At 33.3% G+C, this 25302-nt stretch overlaps 1 protein-coding gene across 1 annotated transcript in view; it reads left to right on the plus strand.

The window, feature by feature from the left end:
• The window catches only part of CNTNAP4 (contactin associated protein family member 4), a 176857-nt gene that overhangs the window by 94422 nt on the left and 57133 nt on the right, over nucleotides 1-25302 (plus strand). Inside the window, exons 4-9 of the mRNA XM_052701256.1 lie at nucleotides 8397-8544; nucleotides 12341-12544; nucleotides 12708-12892; nucleotides 14781-14918; nucleotides 17711-17972; nucleotides 23390-23539. Of these exons, the coding sequence (XP_052557216.1) occupies nucleotides 8397-8544; nucleotides 12341-12544; nucleotides 12708-12892; nucleotides 14781-14918; nucleotides 17711-17972; nucleotides 23390-23539 (1087 nt within the window). The remainder of the gene's footprint in view (nucleotides 1-8396; nucleotides 8545-12340; nucleotides 12545-12707; nucleotides 12893-14780; nucleotides 14919-17710; nucleotides 17973-23389; nucleotides 23540-25302) is intronic.

Raw genomic sequence — 25302 nt, forward strand, 5'->3', positions numbered from 1 at the left:
GAACTGTGGCTGAAGCTGAATATTAACTCTGTGCATTGAAAATGATGGTGGTAATTTTGGAATATCACAAGGTTTTGCACCAAATAGTTCCAGCAAATTCTCACATAGAAACAGAAAGAACACCGTAAGTACGTTTTTCCAGAATTATTGAATAAATATGAGGATGATAGTGACAGTTTTCTGGATCACATCATTGCAGATGATGGGACATGGTGTCACAACTATAAACTGAAGTAAAAACATCAGTCAGTGGAGTGGCGACATATTCAATTCCCTTTGAAGAGAAAGTTCAAGATTCAACCCTCAGAGGGTAATGTGATTGACACAGGTGTACAATTGGAAATTGGAGTGATCCTTCTAGTATTCCTGAAAGCCAGAAACCTTTATCTGACCTCTACATTGAGGTACTTAATAAATAGAAGACTCAAATTTCCAGAATCAGGACAGAGAAGATGACAGCCTTTCAAAGAGATAATGCCAGGCCTCATATCAGTGTTTAGACCATGGAGTATTGCTGTCGATCTTGGCTGAACTGTCCTACCACACCCACATATAATTCAGATTTGGCACATTCTGAATTCTGTCCGTTCAGGCTGATGAAAGATGGCAACATCTTTCTAGCGACTATGCCATCATAGCAACTGTGAAAGAGTAGGTCACCCTCAGCTGGTTCAGATTTTCTTGAGTGCAGCTTGCACTTTGTTCATTGCTGGTGAAAATGCATATATGATGGTGGTGACCATGTTGAAAAAGAGTGTTTTGTAGCTGAGAATTTTCTTTGTCAAATAGTGTTATTCTGTGTTTTGTATCTGTTGCATTTTCCACAGAAATAAATTGGAAGTATTACTTTCAGAGGAGCCTACATTACACAATATTGTGAATCCATAATCATGAGTTACAGAAGAATTCATAGACAGGTATTTCTCTAAACTTAAGGGTAGTGAAACTTCATATATGAAAAGCCAGAAAACTAAATTTAACATGAGCCCTTATTTTACTGCATTTAGCCTTCAGTACATAAAAGCTAAACAGCATTTGCTCTGTCATTTCTTCATTGAGTAATGAGGTTTTCTTATTTTCTTTCTGATCATCTAATTTTCTTTTAGAGAAAAGTGTAAAATTGTATGCAAAAGAATGTTAAGACTTTTTTTGTACTCTCTATTTTTTGTATTTTATATATATATATATATATACTTTGAGCAATATAAAAATTGCTTAATATATATATAAATATATATATATAATAGATAGATGTTTTATACATATAAAATATATAAAAATATATCCTTTGAGCAACCAGGATTCTTACATACTGTTGTGGTGTTTTGGTAGAAACAATTTTATTGCATTACAGCCATTTCAGCCCTTTGTTACTTGAGTTGTATTCTTTTTTGATTTCTTTTTGTAGCCTCTGTGCAATGCTATTGAATTATAATAATGAAGCTGATCCCTAGCTAAATTTCACACTGTGAGAAACACAATCAAAATGTACAAAATACAAAATACAGAATAATGATCAGTCCTAACATTTTTAATGCTTTTGAAAATAAAATATATAAGAAAGTTGAATAAAATAATTGAAAGAAATAGTTTATTTTATTTAAGAGCACTTCATAACATTATAAATATATACATGTTGTATCTTAATATATAAAACATTAAAAACCACTGGTAAAAACAAGCAAGCAAACAAACAAAAACCACAAATAAACAGATTGTTTCAAATAGATTTCTAAATGAAAGGAAAAAAAAGAAAATAAATTTTAATATAACTGTGAACACTTATTTGGTTATTACCTTCAGAAATCATCAGTTACTATTAAAATAGCAAAATACAATATAAATAGCAAATAGAGTCTGGTCAAATTCTTTAAAAGTATACTTATTTCAGATAAAGAATTAGATAATGGCTGAAAGCCTTCAGGGATAAAGACTGTTTAGAGTGCCAGTAATGTTATTGTGAAACTCAGTCACCTCTCTCTTCCTAAGGAGTATATGTGCGGTTTATATGCATAGGTATAAATAAACAAAGTATGATTTTTTTTTTAATATGTGGTCATTACCTTTTGGAAATTAGGGAAGAAGAGATTTTAGAAAAATTATTTAACAGAATATTAACAAATCTCAGTAATGTACCCAGCTGTATTAATACAAGGGCTCCCTCCAATGATGACAAGCCATTTCAGGGAAAATTTATTGTTACAAAAGAATCAATGAAACACAGTTCTTAAAAGAATACAAAAAATGTGGGTATTTCTAGTTGTCTGTATTAAAATGATCAAAATGAAAATACTAGTCCCTATACTATGAAATGAAGAATGAAGAATTTTTAATTTCAGATCTGCCAAGCATATACAGTAATGACAGCAGGAGAAAAAACAAGAACAACAAAAAGATTTTACTGATCAAATTTTCAAAGGAACACAATGAATACTGTGAGACCTTTGCTGGATAGCAGTAGCCAAGACCTCTATATTCATATCATACAAAGATACTCTCATCAAATGTTCAATAATGTACTCAAAAACTAGTAAAAAATATAATTGGCTTTACATATGCATATATATAGTTACATATATATATATAAAAATTTATATACATACATAAAAATTTATATACAGTGTTAAAGCCAGCTATTTAAAAGTTTCTTTCTGGGAAAAAAAAGAAAAGTCTGGAAGAATTTATCTTTCATAAATGCTTTGTGCATCCACAAATGTCAGCTGCAATCTTTGATAAATTACCCACTAAGTGTAGTCTCCTTCCTTCTTAGTCTTACCTTTCTAGAGCTGTCCTTCTGTGTCAACATATGCTCATACTTCCATACAAACAGAGAAAAGAAAAAAAATGAACAGAAACAAACACGACATAATAACCCAGTGATTAAAACATACCCTTGTTGTGAAAAAATGCCAAAAAGAAATGGACTAAAAGAGAATTAGTAGAGATATAGCTTACACTGATGTCCAGTTTCTGACGTGACAATGACGTAAACTGAAATAACATGGAGAACATTTAATGAATGCTCACCAGATATGGTCTCTAAGCCACCTGTGATTCACAGTTTAATACTTCCTGGGGAGATAAATCACAAATGAATAGCTACACATTTACAAAAATAAAAGTAAAAATGAAATATAAACTAAAAAAAAAAAAAAAAAAAAAAAAAGAGAGAGGGAGAAAAAAAGAGAGAGAGGAAGAAAGCCATAATTTTAGTTTGGAAGGGAACTCTGGGAGTTGCAACACTCCAGCTCAAGCGGGACCACCTAGACCCAGAAGCCCAGAGGAATGCATGCCCAGATGGCATTTTAATATCTCCAGAGAGGAAGGATCCACAATATCTCTGGGCAACCTGTGTCAGTATTCAATCTCCTGCAAAGAAGAGTTTCCCAATATTCAGAGGGAGCCATCCTGGGTTTGAATTTGTGACCCTGCCACTTCTCCTGTCTCTGTGTACAAATGCAAAAAAGTCAGGTTGCATGCATCCTCCCTTAAATGTATTTACATACATTAATAAGATGCCCACAGTTTTCTTTTCTCAAAGATTAATATTCTCAGCTCCCTCAGCCTTTCCTCAAAGGAACTCAAAGGAACTCCTCAAAAGAGAGATGTTCCAGTCCCTGTGATCTTCTTGGCCCTTCACTGGACTCTGTCCAGTAAATTCGAGTTTCTTCTGTACTGGAGAGCTCAGTACTTGAGTAATGGACACAGCACATGAGCATAGGCTCACCAGTCCTTAGGAAAGAGGAAGGATCATCTCCCTTGATCTTCTGACAATGCCTTGTCCTATGAAGCACATATTAACCTTCTCTATTGCAGACTCGTTCTCACTTAAATAAATTACTTCCCGAATTTCACTTTTTGCTTTTACTTACTCATGTAGTATTCATTCTAGGAAAAGCCACAGTGACAGAAACCTTTCTGTTTAAATAGAGAAATGCTTAGTGAAAACTGCAGTAATTTGAGTCTAGGAGGACGAAGTTTTTTATATAAGAATTCAACCTGACTATTGTCTGAGTGCTGAGCTTCTGTCTTGATTTCTTCGGATTTTCCTGAGAGTTATTGATACTGACAACTTTTTTCTTCCCCCCAGTGTTTTGACATTTATATAAGTGTCTTCAGTAGATTTTTGGCTGGTTCATTTATTTGTTTGTTTGTTTGTTTGTTTGTTTGTTCTGTTTGTTAATTACAATGTATGTGCAAATACCTCTTTAGAAGATTATGTGTTTTGTTGGTTAACATTTTCGATGAAGTATAATATCACTACTTACAGACATGTGAAGAGAATACTGGAAAATAAATGTCAGTAATAATAAAGTATAAATTTATAATTTATTATTATATATATGCATACACATATATTTCTGCCTAGGTCACTATGAAAATAACGCCTCCTACTTATTTCCAAGGCACTTCAATAGATATAAAGACAGTGAAGCAATACCATTTGATAGAGCAATTTCTCAGCTACAATTATTTTTCAACATGATTTCCACCATCAGTTGATCAACACTGATGAGCTGGTTGAGATGCTCTTCATTTCATATTGTTACAGCTGTTCATGGTCTCTAGCTCCAATTTATCAGAGGGAGAGGAGGTTCTTTGATATATGTATACCTGATGTGAGATTAAGAAACAATGGTTCAAATGCTGATCCGACCAGTTTATTGCAAATCTTAATCAGAGAGATGGAAAAGGGAGGCCAGCAACTACATGGCCTACCAGAACATCTTGTCATGTTGCTGCCACCACTGTGAAATGTACCACTTACTGCCTCACTGTGCTGATATTCTCTGTTTGGTCTCCATAAATATTTAGCAAGTGTCAGTGAATGTCAATGGGTGCCATTTTTTTCTGCATGGAGGAATTCAGTGACACACCTTTGCTTCATATGCACTTCCATGTCAGACATCATTTTGACTGATTGTCCCTCTGCTGCCCCTCTGTTTACTGCAGGCAACAAAATGTAATGGAATATTGGCAGGAAGGTTCAGCCTTTACTGCCATATCACCAACATGCTGCTCATGGGTCAACAAAATAAAATAGGAAGCACAACTTTCAGAGAAGCCCTCGTGTATATATGACTGTGTATATACAAATATATATGCTTGTGTTCATGTGTGTACAAAAGAATTGATGCACAAAGCTTATCACCCACCTCCTGATGTCCAGCCAGTTCCCAGTCACAGGCTGTTCTTCCAGCAAACTCCCCTTAGTTTTGTGGGCTTTTTTCACACTATGTCATATGTTGAAAATATGAAATGTCTTTGGCTCTGTGGAGCAAAACTCAACAACTAGAACATCAGTGTGTTATCAACATATCAACATAAAGTTCAAATGGTTTAGAGACAAGACCTACTGCAATATGAAGTAAATTGTGAAGAGTATTCCTCAGTAATATGCCACTAACAGTATTTTACAGCCAACAAATCTGTGATTTTCTTCATAAATCATTAATTATGATCTGAAGAATCTTTGATTATTTTATGGAATTACAGAATCATAGAATGGCTTGAACTGGAAGGGACATGAAGAATCACCTAGTTCCAATTCTCCCTTTTGGGTGAAAGTGCTAGACACCAGACCCTTGGAAACTTCCAGTGATTGGGCATCCACAGCTTCCCTGGACAATCTGCTCCAGTACCTTTCTACTCTCATAATAAAGAATTTATTTGCTATATAAATCTATTTTTTTGTTTTATTAATTTAAATCCCATTATATTCAGTCTTATCATTACATTCCCTAACATGCTCCCTTTCCAGCTTTCTTATATGTTCCCATTAAGTATGGGAGGAAAATACTATGCTCTTCAGGCTGAAAACATTCAATTCTTTCAGCCTGTCTTTGTAGGAGAAGCGTCTCCATCCTCTGGTCATCCTTGTGGCTCTCCTCTGAACCCTCTCCAACAGGTACATGTTCCTCACATGTTGAGGGCACAGAGCTGAATGCAATACTTCATGTTTGAAGTCGTAAGAGTGTAGCAGAAGGGAAGTATCATCCACAGTAGTCCTTTCCTCCTAACCATAATTCCAATCTAACAACCAAGTAAAGGAAGCCAATTGGTTGGTACATTTCTTTCTAATCAGAAAAAAAGGACATTTTCGTACACATATTTTTATTTTAACGAAACAGTTATTCTCAGTTATTCTCAACTTTCAGAATCAAGATGAAAATAACCATTGACAATAACTTCACGAAGTTTAATGGGATTAATGAAAGTACCCTGAGTTGAAAGGAACATAAAAGGATCATTAATGATCAAATGTTTCTTTTAAACTGAATATTGTATTGACGTTGTTAATTGCACTGTGTGTTATATTGACTTGAGCAGACAACCATTTTGTTGTAGAGATCTAAACAGTTAATATAATAAAAATTGCTCAAGGATTATGGAGAAAAATGACTTTTGGATAGTTCTGGATTGTGCTTTAAACTAACAGTATGAGAGAAATTATCAGTAGCCTACTGGCATTTCTCTTGCCTTCCTGACTCTTTCTGCTCAGAGAAGTTATAGATGCCCCATCCTTGGAGGTGTCCAAGGCTAGGTTGAATGGGGCTCTGGACAAACTGATCTAATGGTTGGCTTCCTGTTCTGTGGCAGGGAGGTTGGAATTACATACTCTTTATGGTCCTTTGCAAACCAAACCATTCAAAGTTTCTTTGATATAATAAAATTATTGATTTATAAATTATCTGCTTTTAATTTTTTAAGGAGTAGTTTTAGTTACTTATAGACTATTATTGAAGTAAAACCATATTTTTTAAACACACAAAACACGAGCATACAGTGCAGTAAAAATCAGTCAAAATGCATTTTGTTTTCAAGTCTTCCATAATTTTCATGAAGTGGCTGACTTCTGAAAATGATTTTGGAAAAAATTGGAATCTTAATCAGACACTTCATTTGCTCAGAATATTTGAGTTTCTCAGTTCTTCATTCTGGTTCAGACTACAGTTTAACAGGCAGTTACACTGGCAGTTACATTTATTACAGACTACAGATAGTGATTTAAAGGTTTAAAAAGCCTGAATGGGACTCACCCTTGAAGCAGTAGGCCTTCTCTGGTGTTTGTTATAGAGCATTTCTAGCTTTGCTCCCCATGAAAGCAAAATGGTAGAACATGAAGCTGTCATGTAAATATTCTGAGTGACTCTCATTACTTCTCATTAGCTTCATAGTTTAGCTGTAATGAGACTGTTCACTAGCTATTTTTTTCTTTTTTTTTTTTTTTCTGTTGAACGTTCAGAGATAAAAATTTGTAAGAATTTAGAAGTACAAAAAAGATAGACAGATTCACATAAGTGAGGTACATAATGAATGAAATGAAACAGAGTTCCACTACTGGAACTCTTGAAAACTGCATAAAAAGTGATCATGGACCTGTTGGTTTCTATACACTTCTACAGTCACAAATTCTATTGCTAATTTCTCTAGGGACAATATTGTATACATACATTGAAGCATGTGATCATTTTTATTCCTGTTTATCAAAAAATTCAGATAGTTGTTTCTGTTTATCAGATACTTTAACCCCACAAATTTTAATATAAATTCTTTCTGCTCATCATATAACAGATAGGCAATGAGAAAATCCAGCAAAACAAACAAACAAACAACAAACACCCTGACATCCAAAAACAAAAACCTACTACAAAAACAAAAGCACAAACCAACAACAAGCAAACAACCAAGCCAACTTAACAATATAAACACCACCAACAAAAAAGCATGCCTGAATGTAACCAGCAAAATCAAAGATATTATATATTCTTCAAGATATTACTAAAGTTCATGATTACAATTTCTTATATTTTTGTATTCTTATCTTTCCTTAATATTAATCTCCTTCACTTTGTATAAAAAAGGTAAAATCAATCTTATCTATTAAATACAGCCAAAATATTTTCTACAATAAGACTTCTTGTTCTCTCCCTTTGGGAAAACTTTGAATTATAAATTCAAGTACTAAGTTAAAACCTTTTTACAGTCCTTTTGTTTCATTATGGAAATCAAAGTCTAAGCCAGAGTCTTCGCACATCGCAGCCTGCAATTACGAGCAGAACATCTCGGATTCAGGAAACTCCATTTTTAGATTTTAATGAAATTGTGATGACCTTTAGGTAAGAGCAAATCATAGAGTTGCTCTATTATGCCAGGGCTTTTTATGCAATTTGGAAAGGTGTATTTCTTTTGGGAAATGGTATTTCATTCTCATAAACTTTAGAATTTTTATGCTAATTAATGGGTGTGATATCAGTACTAAATAGACGGCTGATCAGAAGGAATCAGATTTTATTCCTGTGAATTCACTGAACATTTTATTCCTGTACAGTTCAGTAATGCTGCTTTCGTATTCAATATGAATTCAAATAACTCAATTTTTCATTTTCTTCTAGGCCATTTCTGGAAACACAAATGCAGACAGTGTTGTATATTATAAGCTTCAGCATTCCATTAAAGCAAGATTTCTCCGCTTTGTGCCCTTGGACTGGAATCCCAGTGGTAGAATTGGCATGCGCATTGAAGTGTACGGCTGCACATACAGTAAGTGTTTTGCTGAATCAGCTAAATTAAACAATTTTCCGTTGTGGTCTTTTACTATCTGAATTACAGTTAAAAGAAGATTTCTAAGCTTAGTTTTAATATCGAATATGTTGTTGTTGTTGTTCGTTGTTGTTTTTCCTGCATTCCCTTACAGCAACTTATGCATATTCTCCAGCTACTTCCCTGTTGGAATTAACGGCATGGACATACTTACTAATTTGCTACAAACTCTTTACATGATATTTTTAGAAACTGTATCTTGTTATGATGCTTTCTCCCTAAAGGGAAGAATGTGGAAAATAGTTTGGTTTGAATGTATATAACCCTGATCCTGATAGAATAGGAGAGGAGATGTACTAAGAAGTATAGCATATTTTTAATATATTTCAAATATGTTATTTGTTTAAGTGGTACATTTAGCATAGCTTTTATTTCACTAAAAATATTAGTAACTAATTATACATCTAACAAGTAAAGGTATGGCTGTTATAGTTACATTGATTTGCTGGACAGTATAACTTTCCCTGCTGTCTATCCATTACATTTCTTCATTCCTAGACTTTCAGAAAGAACTTATCTTAGCAAGATGTTTGTTAAATATTTCAGTTTTAAGCAAATTTTAATTGATTATTTTATTTCCTTTCTTTGTTCTCAATGTCAACTTCCACATTTAAGTCATTCTCTTCTTCGTTAGTCTATTCTGAATATTCTCCATGTAATTCTCCTTTTATCTGCTCATTAGTACGAGATCTATCACTTTCAATTTAATATCAGAAAAGCATCTTTTAATGCAGCTTTGTAAAATGACTAAAGAGGTATGATCAAAGGATGTTGAAAATCTCAAACAGTAGGAGATTAGGTCATTTCAGAGATTAGATGTGTAGGCTCACAAGAGAGCAGAGGTCTTATGCCTGGAGAAGGATAGAAAAATATACCAGACTTCTCAGAGATGTCTTTCTGGAGACTGGAAATATTACTTATTCCTAGGACAATCCAATAATCCTGTTTTAGCTGAGAAATTCTGCCAAATTCAAATTGCCCTCCACAGTTTTGTGCACCAAGACTACTAAAATGAGACTGAGTAGGTGACTGGAATCTTTCATTTCAGCTGAAAACTCATCTGAGACCCTTTATCTCTTCTCTGATATGACAGATTTTTTTCCTGTCATTGCACTTTGCTAATGTACAGTCAGCTTCATTTATTCCTAGGCCTTACCTTAGGTATTTAGAGACATTTACATCCATACCAAAACTCTTGCTCACAAAATATTCCCAAACTGAAACACATTTTCCACCTTCCTGGAATCAAGATTTTTGTAGTACTTTCCACTCCTGTAGTTTTCTCTACTACATCTTGATATTACATCTTATGCCTCTTTTTCTGTGATATCTCTATAGCATCCTACCAATGGAAAATGTACAATTATTGTGCAAAAAACAAAACAGCATCCATGTCATGAAAAACTATGAGACTTATACAACAAGGACTTATATAATTCATGTGTGTGTGTGTTGAGGGTAGATAGGAACTACTTTAGAAGAAGATAATGTTTCTCTTTCAGTATTTTATTTATCTGGTAAGCAAATTATTCTATTGATAACTCATGGAAGCAAATTAATTATAATTCCTTTTTTGTCTAAGATTAGTTTAAATTAAGAAAGCATTTTTACTTCATCTATTACGCACTCTAGAAAAGCAATTAAAGAATTTCAAATTGTTACAAATGCAGAAGCTTTCTTTAAGCCAATTAAATTTTTCTCTCTATTAATGATGTGGAGTAGTCTTGATTTTTTTCTTTTTTTAACTACTTGAATTCAAATGAATTGCAGACTGCTTGTCAGCTTGCTTTATTTAAAACATAAATAAAAATCGTGTGCTTACAGTAGTTGGATTTAGTGTTTGCTATTGAAAATACACCTGTAGGTTATCATCACTTAGCTTAAAAATGTACTTAATAAAATTAAAGAAGAATTCTTACTCTCCAGATTTTTCTCCACTTATAAGACACATTCAGGACACATTTTGTTAATGCTACTCTAATTATGCCTTGATATAATTTCCATTCCAAATCACTACTTTTTTCTTCAAATAAAGTGGAAGTATGTGAACATTAACATCAGATATGGAAAGCATAAATGTAAAAGAATAAGTCAGTAAGCCTATATTCATATAATAATAATAAATACTCCTCACTGCTGTTCTGTATGCATCTCTTAAACATAGGAGTTTTTAATTAATTTGTGTATTGTAATACAGAATCAAGATATCACCTGAGTGTCTTCCTGTCTTTCCTTACTGCTGATTTTGGTAAACTGCTTGCTGGGGACTTAAATTTAAAGATCTTCTAGTGAAATTTCCCTTAAAGGAGTGAGGTCATCTACAGGTAGACTATGTTTCTCAGAGTCCCATCCGGACTGTCTTTGAATGTCTCCAGGGATGGGGCACTTACCACCTCTCTGGTTATCCTGTTTGAGTGCTTCATTATCCAAGCTGTACTCTGGGCACATTGCTGGCTCGTATCCAGCTTGACATTCACCAGAACCCCCAAGGTCTTTTTGGCAGAGCTGTGTTCAATCCTTTTTTTCTCACAGCTTGTACTTGTAGTGAGATGTTGCTGCAACCCAGGGCTTGCATGTGACTTTGCTAAATCTCTTGAAGATCTCCATGGCTTTCAACTGATGAGGCCCGCAGTATTTGGTTGATACTGTTTACTGTTCAATATAGAATCACAGAATCATAGAATTGAAGAATTTCTGATTTTAGAGGTTTACGCTTGAACCTGTCAAAAAGAACTTTGGATATTTGTCAATGGAATATTGCAACGGAGTAAGGTATCTGGAAGTGGAAATAGAAAAGATCAAGGAGCTGTCTTATCCATCTGTATAAATATTTAATGAGACAGAGCCAAGTTTGATCTAGTGTTGTCCATTGTGAGCAATAAAGCAAATGGGCATGAACCAAAACACAAGAAATTCCACTCAGATATCAGAAAAGTTTTTTTACTGTGATGTTGTTTGGATTGCCATTGGTTGCCAATGTTGAGAGTTGTAGAGTCGGTATTGTTGATATAATTTAAAACTTCACTAGAAATGGCCCTGAATAAACATGCACAAATGTGTGGGGAATTTGCATGAGATGACCTCAAGAAGTATCTATCAACATCAGCCATTCTATATTTCTATGACTTTACTCCCATCCTGGACAGTTACTGAGAAAAAGTAATTTTAACATGTATTCCAGCTCTAAAATCAGCTTAATCAAAATTATAATTTCTTTATGACATCAGTAAAGTAACATCTGATGAAGAGTACAAGGTCCTACTCATGACTGACAGGCCTTCATTTCAAAATATTTTTATTATTAGGTGTATGATAATAATATTTTTAATTACTATGTAGCTATTTAGATTAATCTCAAAAGTTGCTCAAATCCATTCCTTCCATGAAGGCCCTAAAAATTAATGAAATATAATAGAAGTTGGATTTTCATTTTATGATTATTTATTATTTGGTTATTTGGAATAAACTGCAGATAAATTAATGGAGATTTTCACTCTAAAAATACAATATAAGCAGAAACAAACAAAGTATTTTGTGTCTCAAAGGTCAAGAAGAATTTTCAGCATGTGAGTTCTTCATCAAAGGAAGAATGGGAACAAAAGAAACATAATACACTTTCCTGAGCACAAATTAATCTTGAAATATTAACAGACCTTATATTATATTGAAGTAATGCTTGTTTCTTTTAGACTTGCCATTATACTTTTTTTTTTTTTTTCCATTTCTTTACTTCTAGAGTCCGAAGTGATCGGTTTTGATGGGAAAAGCTGCCTAATTTACACATTTAAACAGGAGCCTATGTCTGCATTGAAAGATGTGATTTCTCTGAAGTTTAAAGCAATACAAAGTGACGGAATTCTCCTCCACAAAGAAGGAAAGAATGGAGATCACATAATCCTGGAATTAGTTAAAGGAACGCTATCCCTACTCATTAACTTAGGTAAAAGTCACAGTCTCAGAAATTCCAATATTGTTATTAAATATTATTTGACTAGGGTTTATTTTTGTTTGTTAAGTAGACTTAAAAATATAAGATAAGCTAGCAGCATATTTCTGAATATTTTTATGTGAAATTAATAGTTTCTTGTTCTTCTTCTCTCAAGGTGATTATAAAACTCATTCTTCTAGTACCCAAATTAATATTTCCCTGGGCAGTCTTCTGGATGATCAACACTGGCACTCTGTTCTCATTGAGCGCTTTAACAATCAAGTAAACTTTACAGTGGATAAACACACTCATCATTTTCACGCTAAGGAAGTATTCGGTTATTTGGACCTTGACTATGAGGTGTGAAAATTATCTTTTCTTTATTACATTTATTAACTTCGTTAGGCAAATTAAACAAAGAACAAAAAGCAACACAAACATCCAAAAGGGGGAGAAATCAAGGAAGTTTAGTGCTTCAGATTTCAAGGATTTTCTGTCTCCTGAAGTAATAAAACAGAGAAGTATTCTTAAATTCTGAATGTTGCAGCACACATTTTTAATAAACTGATTTTTCCTCTCAGAATTAATTTATTCAAATGCTTTCTTTCCTGTAAGTGCTAAGCAATATGTAAACTTAGCTAACTAGCCCCAGTCCAAATTGTTTTACTATAGGATAAAATTATTTTAAAAGAAAAATCAGAGTAAAACAGTGACAGAAATGTTTAAGGGAAAACTTATATTCCTGTTAAATCTGGGAAATGCGTGGTCAAAAAAATATTTTTCACATATGGTACATGCATGGAAAGAAATAGACATAACTTGCAGTGAAAATTTACAGCTTATGGTTAATAAACCAATATTTCATTTTCTACTACAGAGACTGACTGAATTACATTTTTCCTTTTCTATTCATTGGAGAGGATGACACAGAAGATTGACTTGAACCTGCATATCTAAATTATTTCATTCTACCCATTCAAGATCTTAACCAGCTAAAAGAAAGATATACTGTTCCATGTTTTCATTATCCATCTCTCACAAGATTGAAGAAATAAGTTCAAATTAAAATTTCTGAAACTAAGCCAAAATAATAGGACTTGAATCATCGTACTTAAAGAAATAACTAATTAGGAATACTTGCTGGTTTTCATTAATTGGCAAATAGATTTATTTTACTATGAAGGCTGCTCTGAATGTAATGCCTTCTATTTTATTATGTTGGCACTCAATACCAGAAGTGAATGGTGTCAGTTGAGGCTGACCCTTCCCACCAATATTTAACTACATTTTGTTGCCATGTGACAGATGGCAGCAGAGGAGCAGTCTGATCAAACTGTCTGACATGGAAGTGCAGATGAAGGAAAGGTATGGCATTGAATTTCTCCACAAGAGAAAAAATGAAGACATTCATGGACACTTACTGAGTGCTTATGGAGACCAAACAGAGGGTGTTAGCACAGTGAGGCAATGAGTGATGCATTTATTGAGTATTATTATTGTACTCTTTGTATCTGTTGTAGTTTTAATAGAAATATATAGAAGTCATTACTTTCAGGACAAGCAATATAAATGAACATTTATTACAGAATCATTCTTCCTCTCTTCCAGTGTTGTCAGCATAAGATAGAAAGTAAAGCAAAAACAAGAACAGAAGTATGAAAACCACCAAGAGACTATGAATTGCTATATTAAGAATTGAATTCTTGGTTATAAAAAAATCTGAATTTGTTAACTCAATTTTTTTTTTATATTGTGGTTGAAATAATTTTTCCCTGTATGTAAACTGAATTCAAAGATTAAATGATACTACAGAATAAAAAGATTTGGCTTAAGCAGACCATCCTTTTGAATGTCAAAAACAGTATCTCTGGAATATGTTAGTTGAAAAGTATACCTTAGCTTATATCTTATTTCTGACGGTGACCAAGAGTGAACACACTGCCAGAATATAACTCAGGTCACTCTTGTGGCAGTGCTTTTCTGTAAAAATATGTTATGTTGTAATAGTTTATCCCTCAATGACTTATTTAGACAGATATATTTTTCACTAATAGCATTCAATACGTTGTTATTTTAATTAAAGTTTTATTACCCTGTTCTTTTAACATGATTTTTATTTGTCATACAAATAAATACTCAAGAGGTAGTGATTCAGTATTGGCCAATCTATGTTTTTGTCTCTTACATTATCGGCAACTTTTAAAATTTAGAACATAACTTAATAGTACTATTGATTTATCATTCTAAGCTCAGCTTTGGAGGGATCCCAGTGTCTGAGAAATCAGGATCACGGAGAAACTTTCACGGGTGTTTTGAAAATATATACTATAATGGAGTGAATGTCATTGACCTGGCCAGAAGGCGTAAATCTCAAATCTCCTTTGTGGTAAGAGATTTGTACAAATAATAATAATTATACCAATGATACCAATAATAATAATAATAATAAAAAGATCACAATCACTTTCATATTTAACCCACTGATACAGAGTTATAATAAGATCTGTGCTGTTGTGTGAAGTAAAATCAAGAAATCACTGCTGCTGTAGATAGTCATCTTGCAGACAAAGAAGAACACATTGTATTTTCAGGTCGTAGCTAGTATTTATATTGTCACAGTTATCTAGATATGTCTGTGCCCATGACAGGGGAAAAGCAGACCCACAGAACATGAAGTCATCTGGGGTATGTTAGTTCTTCTCTTCTGAGAGCCAGCTATTCAGAAAATTGGCATTCCACAGAATTGGGCATTAACTCTTTAACTCCCAGTGCTTTACATGTTGTTATGATATTATGTTATGATGTGGAATACTGATAATAAAAATCAGAAAACCATGACATATATGTGTGTGAGATCTTAGAATTATATGGTACCTCCCTGTTGTGCACATATGGGAAGGGAGTGAAGCAGGAAGTATCTAAAATTATCCAGGTTCTGGTACTGACTTCTGAACCTGACTAGTAAAAACACGAGCAGTATATTTTGAAAGCTGTCTATTCCTGAGGTGGCTGATCCAAACTGTTTTCTCTAGAACATTATAATTTGATACTTAAGTTCTACTAGTTAATTTATAATGTCCATTTTTTGGAGAGCAGTAATTTATGTTGAGGTATTAATGCATATGTTGTGACAGTGCCAAGAAGTATTAGTGTAAAGACACATATCAATGTAAAGACAAACCATTTAGATAAGCGGTTTCAATAACTAAGCAACTTCCTCCTGTTGCAGAAAGTGTCTTTTGTTTCTTTTTCAATAGTACAGGAATGTTCTCTATTAGCAATTTTTTTTTTTTTTTTTTTTAACAGCCAGCAATTGCAGAGTTATAATAGAAACAAAGCTCAAATAACTAAATATGAAATTCTATCTTTCTTTTAACTCCAAATATTTTGATTTGGATTTCAGTTCAGAATGTGAACAATCAGATATGATAATTTGTCCTAATGAATGTCAGGTACCTCCTTCTTTGTGATTCTCACTGGAAATATTCCAGTATAATCTAATTTGATACCTCTGTATGGAATCCTGCTCATGATGATGGTAGATTCTGCAAAGGTTCTATGTGAACTGGGAAAAATGGAATTATTGTTTAGAATATTTTTGGAATACAAGTGTTCCAGAAAGAATTCATGCTAAATAATCACTCTGCGATCTATCAGGCAACCGTTGCAATACTGTGGAGGAGGAATCTGCATATGGTAGGATTTTAGCATATAACAAATTTTCTCAGTGTTCCACCTGCTTTTTCACTATGGGTCCATTCAGCTGATCATTCGTATATCTATAGCTGAGTTCATAAAACAGAACCTTTATTTATTCATATATTTTCACTGGAAGAAATGAAAACAGATGAACTTTAATATCTGGCCATAACAGGCTGGTAAACAATTCTATAGTTTTGTACTCTGAGGTCAAAGTTTTATGTACAATCCTAAATTTTAAAGCTTTCTGTGCTGAAATAATTAAATGTACTTCTAAATCTTAAGACATTTATCCTTTTTGTAATCAACTGCACATAACAAATTAGTTCAAATGACAGTGAATCACAAGGTGAAATAACAAATTAAATCATTATCATGAGTCATAAAGTATTAACCAAATACAATGGCAGATACAAAAAATACATTATTTCTGTTGTAGTATCCTTATCTCACTTAGTAAAACCACAGGTGCAGTTACAGCTAAATCTCAGAATTTTTCATTGAGTATATCATATCACAGAATCACAAAATCATAGAATGGCCTGAGTTGAAAAGGACCATAATTATCCTCTAATTTCAACCTGCTGTGTACAGGGCTTCTAACCACTATACCAGGCTCCCCAGAGCCACATCCAGCCTGCCCTTTAATGCCTCCGAGAATGGGGCATCCACAACCTCTCTGGGCAACATGTTCTAGTGCATCACCACTCTCTGAGTGAAAAACTTTCTCCTAATATCTAACTTGCACCTTCCCTGTCTTAATTTAAAGTCTTTCTCCCTTATTCTATCACTATTCACTCTTGTAAACATTTGTACTCCCTCCTGTTTATATGCTTCCAGCTTTAATACTGAAAGGCCACAATGAGGTCTCCCTGGAGCCTTCTCTTCTTCTCCATCTTCAGCTTTATTTGGGAACCATGTTTTCAGAAGTATTTAAGCACAAAATGAAGATTAGATGCCTAAGTACAACTCATAATCTTGTTCAGACAAGCTCACTGGGAAATAAAATTACATATATTATAAATAGTCCTTTTGTTTTCTAAAGTACGTATTTCATATTTTTAAGTAGTTTCCATGTGGAACTTTCTCTGGTTATTTGTGAAAACTAATACTCAGTGAAATCTTCTGTTGCACTGAATTAGAAAAAATGTCCCTTGGTCCAGTAAAACGCTATATGTTTTTCTCTCTCAGTGAATCTGTTTAACTCCTGAAGTATTTTTCGATCAAGCACAAGGTATAGAATCAGGCAATATTCACTTACAGATTCTTACTGCACTTTGCAGTGGAAGATGTATCTGTTCTTGTCAAATCATTAGGTAAATGTTTCCCAAACATTTTCTCATATACTTGATTTTTAGATTAGCACATTCAAAAGCTTTAAGCATTAGGTTCTATGAAGGATATTGTTTCCAAACAAAAGTTTTCATTCTGGTTTTCATCAACTATTATTAATACCATACTTGTTTAATTTCTTTCTAGGGCAACATGTCCTTCTTGTGTTTAGAGCCAAAGGTGGTTCCAGTTACATTTCTCAGCTCCAGAAGTTACCTGGCTCTGCCTGGAATTTCTGGGCAAGAAGAACTAGCTATAAGTTTCCAGTTTCGCACCTGGAACAGTGAAGGAGTTCTCGTATTTAGTAAAGTAAAAGAAGCTTCAGGTGGTTTCTTCATTTATCTGAGTGATGGGAAAGTTAAAATCAGTATTCATAAGCCAAGAAAACCACTGACCGACATTACTGCAGGTAATAGAAATGAAAAGTAATAAAAAGACGAAACAAATAACAAGATTTCTATGAAAAAAAAAGAAGTGAAGAACCATATCAACTAGAATCTATATTGTTGATAGATTGTGCAACTACACATTTCTAATCTCAGTGTTTCTAAACATCTTTTTTTCTCAAAAGTGCTTGTATATGCATATATAGTTTTTGATTTTTTTTTCTCAGTGATTGAGTAAAGATTATTACTAACAATATAGTTTGCAAGCTGAGTTCTTATCTTAGCTCTATAATATATAGAGCTCTTCATCCAAGGAGTGTGTGAGCACACTTTCAGTATGATGTGCCAACCAGTTTACTACTTACGTGATGAAGGTAATATCTTAAGATGTTTCTTACTATTTGTCAGTAAATTTACGAGGCATCAGTAATTCATTTTTAATAAAGCTATACATTATTATTTATGTTTTGTTATTTCCATCAAGACTCAGTTAGAGAACTTTCCTTTTTACATGTTACTAAATACCAGCCAGAGTGAGTTCTCATGCAGGAAAGATAAGACCTGAGAGATGGCTTGAGTAGAAGGAAGTCCAAAGGTTACATGAAATTTGTTAAAAGGGGCTATGACATGCGTGGCTTTTCTATGAACAAAAAAATAGCTTATCTTGAGCAATAATGAAGACAGTGATAAGTCCCGCTATTGCTAAAGTAATTAACACATATAATAATAACAAGAATAATAAAAAAACTAAATAATAGTCATTTAAATTTCCTCCTATGATCTGTTTTATATACCCTATCGTTAAAAAAGTTATGCTAAGGAGAATGAATATTCACACAATGAATTATCAGTAAGCAGTAAAAATAACTTATCTAAAATGATCAAGTGATCCTTTTATTGCTTGGTGATATGAAAGAGACGAAGTGAAAAGCAGAGCTAAGGAGAGCAAAGAAACTATAAGAGGATTTGAAGATAAGACCTCATAAATCTTAGTTGTGTGCCTTGTTCCTTTTCAATTGATTCTTACTTCAATTTCTGGCATGAAAATTACTTTGAAGAATGTAAGTAAATAAATAATATATAGTTAAATACAATTCCAAATCTCATTATCTCTTTACAGTTACATAATAAATAAATGTAAAATTATAAAATGCTTAGTATTTTAATTCTGAAAAGGACTGTGAGCCAGTAATTGCCACACATAATGTTAAAATTTACTTAAATACTTTGGTCCTTTTTCTGTGGGTGACACTAGGATCACCCTTAGTATTTGTTATAATCTAAAATAACTGATGCACAAAGAGCACCATTTTAATGACAAGTAGTTTACCCACGCTCACCATTGCCAAATGTCAACTACCCTGCAAGAATGTCAATAGCATGTAGTTAATAGTGATGAATTCAGCTTATAGAAGATATTTCAGATGCAGTTCAAATAGGTCATATGCATTAAAGAAACTTAAACCATGCATTTTAGAAGACCAGATGAACAGAGTGGCACATACAGTAGCAAAAGTCTTGCATGTTGAACAACTTATTCCATTTCATAGTTGCAAAATATGTATTATCTGAAACACCCTACAATAAATTTTGGCATTCTATGCTGAAAAAGAATTTAATAATATCATGCTTTATTAAGCTTACTCTTCATGAGGTTTAACAGGATAAGTTGTTTCTATTGTGAAGACAAACTACTTTAAAAAGCACCTTTCTTTTAAGAAAGGAGTTATCTACAAAAACCACATGGAGAACTTTTTCTTATGTTTCTAAAGTGCTTATTATTACACTCACTGAAATAAATCAAGCCTCCATTTAGAGATTGAGTAATTAAATTATGGATGGCTGGACAGATTTGTTAACCTATGGCCCAGGACCTATTACCCAGTTTTCATACGCATGCAAAATTTGATAATTAAATCAGAGCACACTATTTTGTGCACAATTCTTCAATTCATAATCATAAATTTAAATATTCTTTCCATCATACGCAAAAAAGAGGATAATTGTATATTAATTCATGAGTGATAAATTACAGTAAGTTCCCCTGAGACCTCCTATGGATAGTTGTTTAATATCTTTATAGAATCAGAGAATGGCTTGACATTAAAAATTGCCTAGTTCCAAACAAACTATCATGGGCAGATTTAGCAACCATTAGAATTGGTTGTTAAGAGATTTGAATATATCCATAGTTTGGGCTTTCATGACTTCTCTGTGCAGCGTGTTCCACTGCCTCAGCACCCTCTGAGGAAAAATTTACTTCTAGCATCTGATCTAAATCTCACTTCTTTCAGTGTAAGACCATTCTGCTTTATCCTATCACTATCTTCCTGTGTAGAAAGCAAGCCTCTTCTTAAAAACTCCCATTAAGTACTTGAAAGCAACTAGATGGTCTCCCCAGATTCTTTTTTTCTCCAGACTGAACAAGCTCCACTCCTCAGACTTTCTTGAAATCATAGAATCATATAATTACTCAGGCTGGAAAAGACCTTAAAGATCACTGAGACCAACCACAACCTAACCATACTACCCTAACTAATAACCCTCCACTAAGTCATGTCCCTGAAACCATGTCCTCACCAAAATGCAGTACTCCAGATAGGGTCTCAGAAAGGCTGACTACAGCGGTACAATCATGTCCTGCACTGCTCTGGTCATAAGTTTTAGTGCAGCCCAGGGTGCTATTGTCCTTCAGGGCTGGACATGAGTACATTGCTGACTCATGTCCAGTGTTTTGTCCATCAGAACACCCAAATCCTTCTCCAAAGAGCCTCTCTCAAGGTGTTCTTCTTCAACTCTATACTCATGTCTGAGATTTTCTTGACCTAGGTACCACAAGTTGCACTTGGCCTTGTGAACCTCATTCAGCTCATGTGGACCCATTTCTTTAGCTTGTCCAGGTCCCTTTGGATGGTATCCTTTCCTTCTCTTGTATCAACTGCACCACTTGGCTTAGTGTGACCAGCAAACTTGCTGAGAGTACACTTAATCTCACTGTGTCACAAAATGGAACCCTTCCCTTCCCTTCCCTTCCCTTCCCTTCCCTTCCCTTCCCTTCCCTTCCCTTCCCTTCCCTTCCCTTCCCTTCCCTTCCCTTCCCTTCCCTTCCCTTCCCTTCCCTTCCCTTCCCTTCTCTTCCCTTCCCTTCCCTTCCCTTCCCTTCCCTTCCCTTCCCTTCCCTTCCCTTCCCTTCCCTTCCCTTCCCTTCCCTTCCCTTCCCTTCCCTTCCCTTCCCTTCCCTTCCCTTCCCTTCCCTTCCCTTCCCTTCCCTTCCCTTCCCTTCCCTTCCCTTCCCTTCCCTTCCCTTCCCTTCCCTTCCCTTCCCTTCCCTTCCCTTCCCTTCCCTTCCCTTCCCTTCCCTTCCCTTCCCTTCCCTTCCCTTCCCTTCCATTCTTTTCGTGTATTAAGTAACATGGTAGGAGATCTAACAGTCTCCAGTGTTACATACTTATAATTTCATTTTTTATTGGAAGATAATTCTACAAATAAATTGCAGACATAAATTGACTTAGTTACTAGGAAACTAGAAGAAATCTCTAACTCAATTGTATGTATGATTTTTTAAAATTTTGAAATTAGAATTTCAGTACATTTCATGAGATTGTGATGTAAAATAATATGAAAATGAAAAATAAATTTTAACACTTGTAAAGTCTAAAAATTTTACTATGCAACATGACTTTTCTTGTCCATAGTATTAAAAAAAATAATAATGTTTTTCAAGTTATTAATCTACACTACCTTTCATTGACTGTTAAACAATGCAACAGTACCAAAATACAGCTAGAGCTAAAATAAGCATACTTTATTTTCTTACTCTTCAGCTCAACTATTGGCCTTAATACAAAACACACCAGCCTGTTGATTACTCTGTTATATTAACTGCAACTGATACGAAGCTGGAGATCTTTAAAATCTAGGGAAACTGCAGTCACTACCTGTACATTGCCTGTAGGACTGTATGAATACTTTTCACTGGAAGATCATTCTTCTGTGTGTGAACATCTGATAGCCAGATGTAATTCCTTTTATGTTATTTTATACTGTGTCGAATAAAGTTTCCAGTTTTTATTTTAGTACAAATTCCACTCTTATGAATATCATGAATGTGGATTTTTACAGTAGTAGAAAATGCATATATCATTTTACGCTCAAACTTATTTAATTTTGATTATGACTGTAAATACAATATACCTATTAGTATCACCAAATGCCACTTCTCATAGAAAATTGAAACAAAAAATAAGTTATAATTGGAATGTAATCAGAAAACCATTGACCACAGCTCTCAGTTTTCTTACATTAGAAAGGGAAATGGCAGCTTAAAGTGCAACACAGAGATAAAGCAATCTGTTTATAGTAGTCTATATCTAATTCCACTTTGGCTGGGGATAAAGAAAAATGTTAGTTTTAGTAGAGGATAAGATTTTTTCTTGTACAAGAAACAAGTCTGGGAAATGGCGTATACGTCTCGTAGTCATCGTACTACAAACACTTTTTAAATGATAAATGATAAATCATTTGCGTCTATAATGCAAATCTAAGATTTATCTCTTGGTTGTGTGTTCATCTTTTATTTAAGCTGTGGTAGCTAACAATATATGGGTCCTACTTATGAAGCTATTTAGCTATTTAAATCTTCTGATTTTTTTTTTTTTTTTTAATTTTCTTCTATTTGAACAAATCTGTTAACTGAAAAATATTTTTCTAGAAAGTAAAACAAATTCTAGTGAGGATTATATACATTTATGAAATATCAAAAGGGAAAACATCCTACAACCTAGATGCTCTGCAGTCAAGAAAAGACTTTAAATAATTTAAATGTTGTAGCCTTTGTTGTTCTCTGACAGAAATATCACTTTTTGAAGAACTTTTCAGAATGTAATTGACTAAAATTACTTATGTGCAGATAATAATAACAATGCTACCAATGAATAAAAAGTGTGTAAGATGATATTGACATGATGGTTGTTGAAGATTTCAATATCTATAGGAGTTTGCTATTTCACTGAATTGTTATAACTACCTTTGATTTTAAAAGATGAAAAAATCCTTGGTTGTAGTAAAATAAAAAATATGTGTGTTCTCTGAGAAATACTATATTAGCCATTAGAATGATGCCTTGACTATTACCTCCTTAGACTGAGAAAATACTTTTTATGTGCATTGCATTAATGGATGCACTATGGATAATTGGAGTGGGATTGCTATAACAATGAAGTTCAATCGCTGAAGTATAGAAGTGGGCAAATATTCTGTCTTCACAAAAGACTTCTGTTCCTTATTCTTTAATATTTTGTCCCTTTCATTGTCTTTTGGAATGATTGTTTTGACTATGATTGCTACACTGATCTCTTTTCCTTTCAAGTTTATAATATACAGATAGTATAACTAATAATGAGTGTTTGTATTTTTATTTATTTATTTATTTTCCTTCTAGGTATTGGATTAAATAATGGCCAGTGGCATTCTGTATCCTTCTCTGCCAAAAGAAATCGTATCAGTTTAATAGTGGACAATGATATGTTCTCATCCGCTCATGCCTCCATACCTCTACATATTTATTCAGGAAATACATTATACTTTGGAGGTGAAACATATTCCTTATTTATGCTGGAAATATCCCACAGTTAAACATTTTTTTTCCTGACATATCTAAACAAGCAATGAGAATGATTTGACTCACTTTATGTCTTCTATATGTGGCTCAGATATCTATCACAGGATTTGTTTTCAGGGATGTCTATCATACCCTTTATGCTGAAGTTTCATCCAGGTTTTATAATGTTAAGTAGAAAAAATTACCATCCTAATCCTTCCACCAGTTTTTAGAACACAGTTTTCTAGTATCATGTTCTGATTATTAAATATAACCTGACTGATAATCATATGGGCACAAAAAAAATCTGTCTTGCTACATAGTCATTCTGCTGCTAAATCACCTTTCTGATAAGAACTATATTCTGCTCTAGCTTCAAATATTCATTCAAAGTATATGTTTTCTTACTTACGCAAGTATGTTCTTTGGGCCCATATTTATTCAGTACATGATACACAATCCTGAAAATTGTTTTTGGTAACTACAGGACACAATATTATTATGAAGAATATAACTGGTCCCTAAAGCTATATTTAGATTACTTAATTTCAGTCTGGCTCTCTTTGTAAGTAGGCCAAGGAATATCATAAAATGTTTAGTCAATATTCACATATATTTTTACTGATAGAATTTTGTAAATTTCTATAAACCTAAAGCAGTTGGGAATGTAGCAATATGAAAAAAGAGTCATTATCCAGTACTAGCTTACAGGAATTAGTGAGTGAAAAATTTATTAAAAAAAAAAAAGAAAAAAACTAAAAAACGTATACTAAGCCCTATATGCATCTGAACCTAATCTTTCTCCACAAAATAATTCCTTTAATAATAGGTTCTTAATAAATTTTTTACTCACTAGCAGAAAATGAATCTAGGAACTGGACATTTCAAATCTTGTATTTTGCCTTGTCTACTAAACGTATCTCCTAATAAAGCTGATATTCATAGAAATATATTAAGTATTGGTCTTGTGTGGAAAAAAATCTAAATTTTTCTATGTATTTTGCCACTGTCAAAAGTAATAGACCATATTTTGACCTTAGTCCATGTTCATATAATACTGTCAATTTCCTTGCTATTTATTGCTAAAACATGAATATCAATCTTCCAGGAGAAATGTCCTGTAAACACAATCGTTAGTTTACTTGCTTTAATTAATACTGAATATGCAAGAAATATGGAAACTTATTTGAGAAAAAGCATAACAAACATGATGTGATTTTAGCATTGTGTCAGCATAATTGCTGGTCAAGCTACCATTATGGGTACATCTTATTTCTTAGAAAAGAACTTTATAATTAGAATGGAAAACAACAAAAAGCAAAACAAAACAAACAAACAAAAAAAAACCCAGAGATTATTTAAATTTGCAATAAGCAGTTAGGGCAAATTTCATTATCAAAAGACTTTCTTCTATCCTTAACATTTGGCTCAGAATCACATGGAGTCTCACTTTCCAGAATACTATCTATATTATACTTTTTCTACAAAAGAGCCAGAGAACATTTTAAAAAGCCAGAGTATTAAAAAAATAGAAAAATTTGCTGAATAGTAAAATATAAGATATAAACTTTCTTTTTTGTCATACTTTTTTTTTATTTTGTTTTGTTGTTTGTTTGGTTGGTGTTTTTGTATAAACATCACCAGAATTGGAGTAATTTTCAAATGAACATAAGATTTTTACCTCAAATAAATATTTTCATTAATCTATTTATTCATTTGTTACCATCTTATTGCATGGTGCTATAGAAGATTTA

The sequence above is a fragment of the Tympanuchus pallidicinctus genome, unplaced genomic scaffold (genome assembly GCF_026119805.1).
Source record: "Tympanuchus pallidicinctus isolate F22 unplaced genomic scaffold, pur_lepc_1.0 scaffold4, whole genome shotgun sequence".
Lineage (NCBI taxonomy): Eukaryota > Metazoa > Chordata > Aves > Galliformes > Phasianidae > Tympanuchus > Tympanuchus pallidicinctus.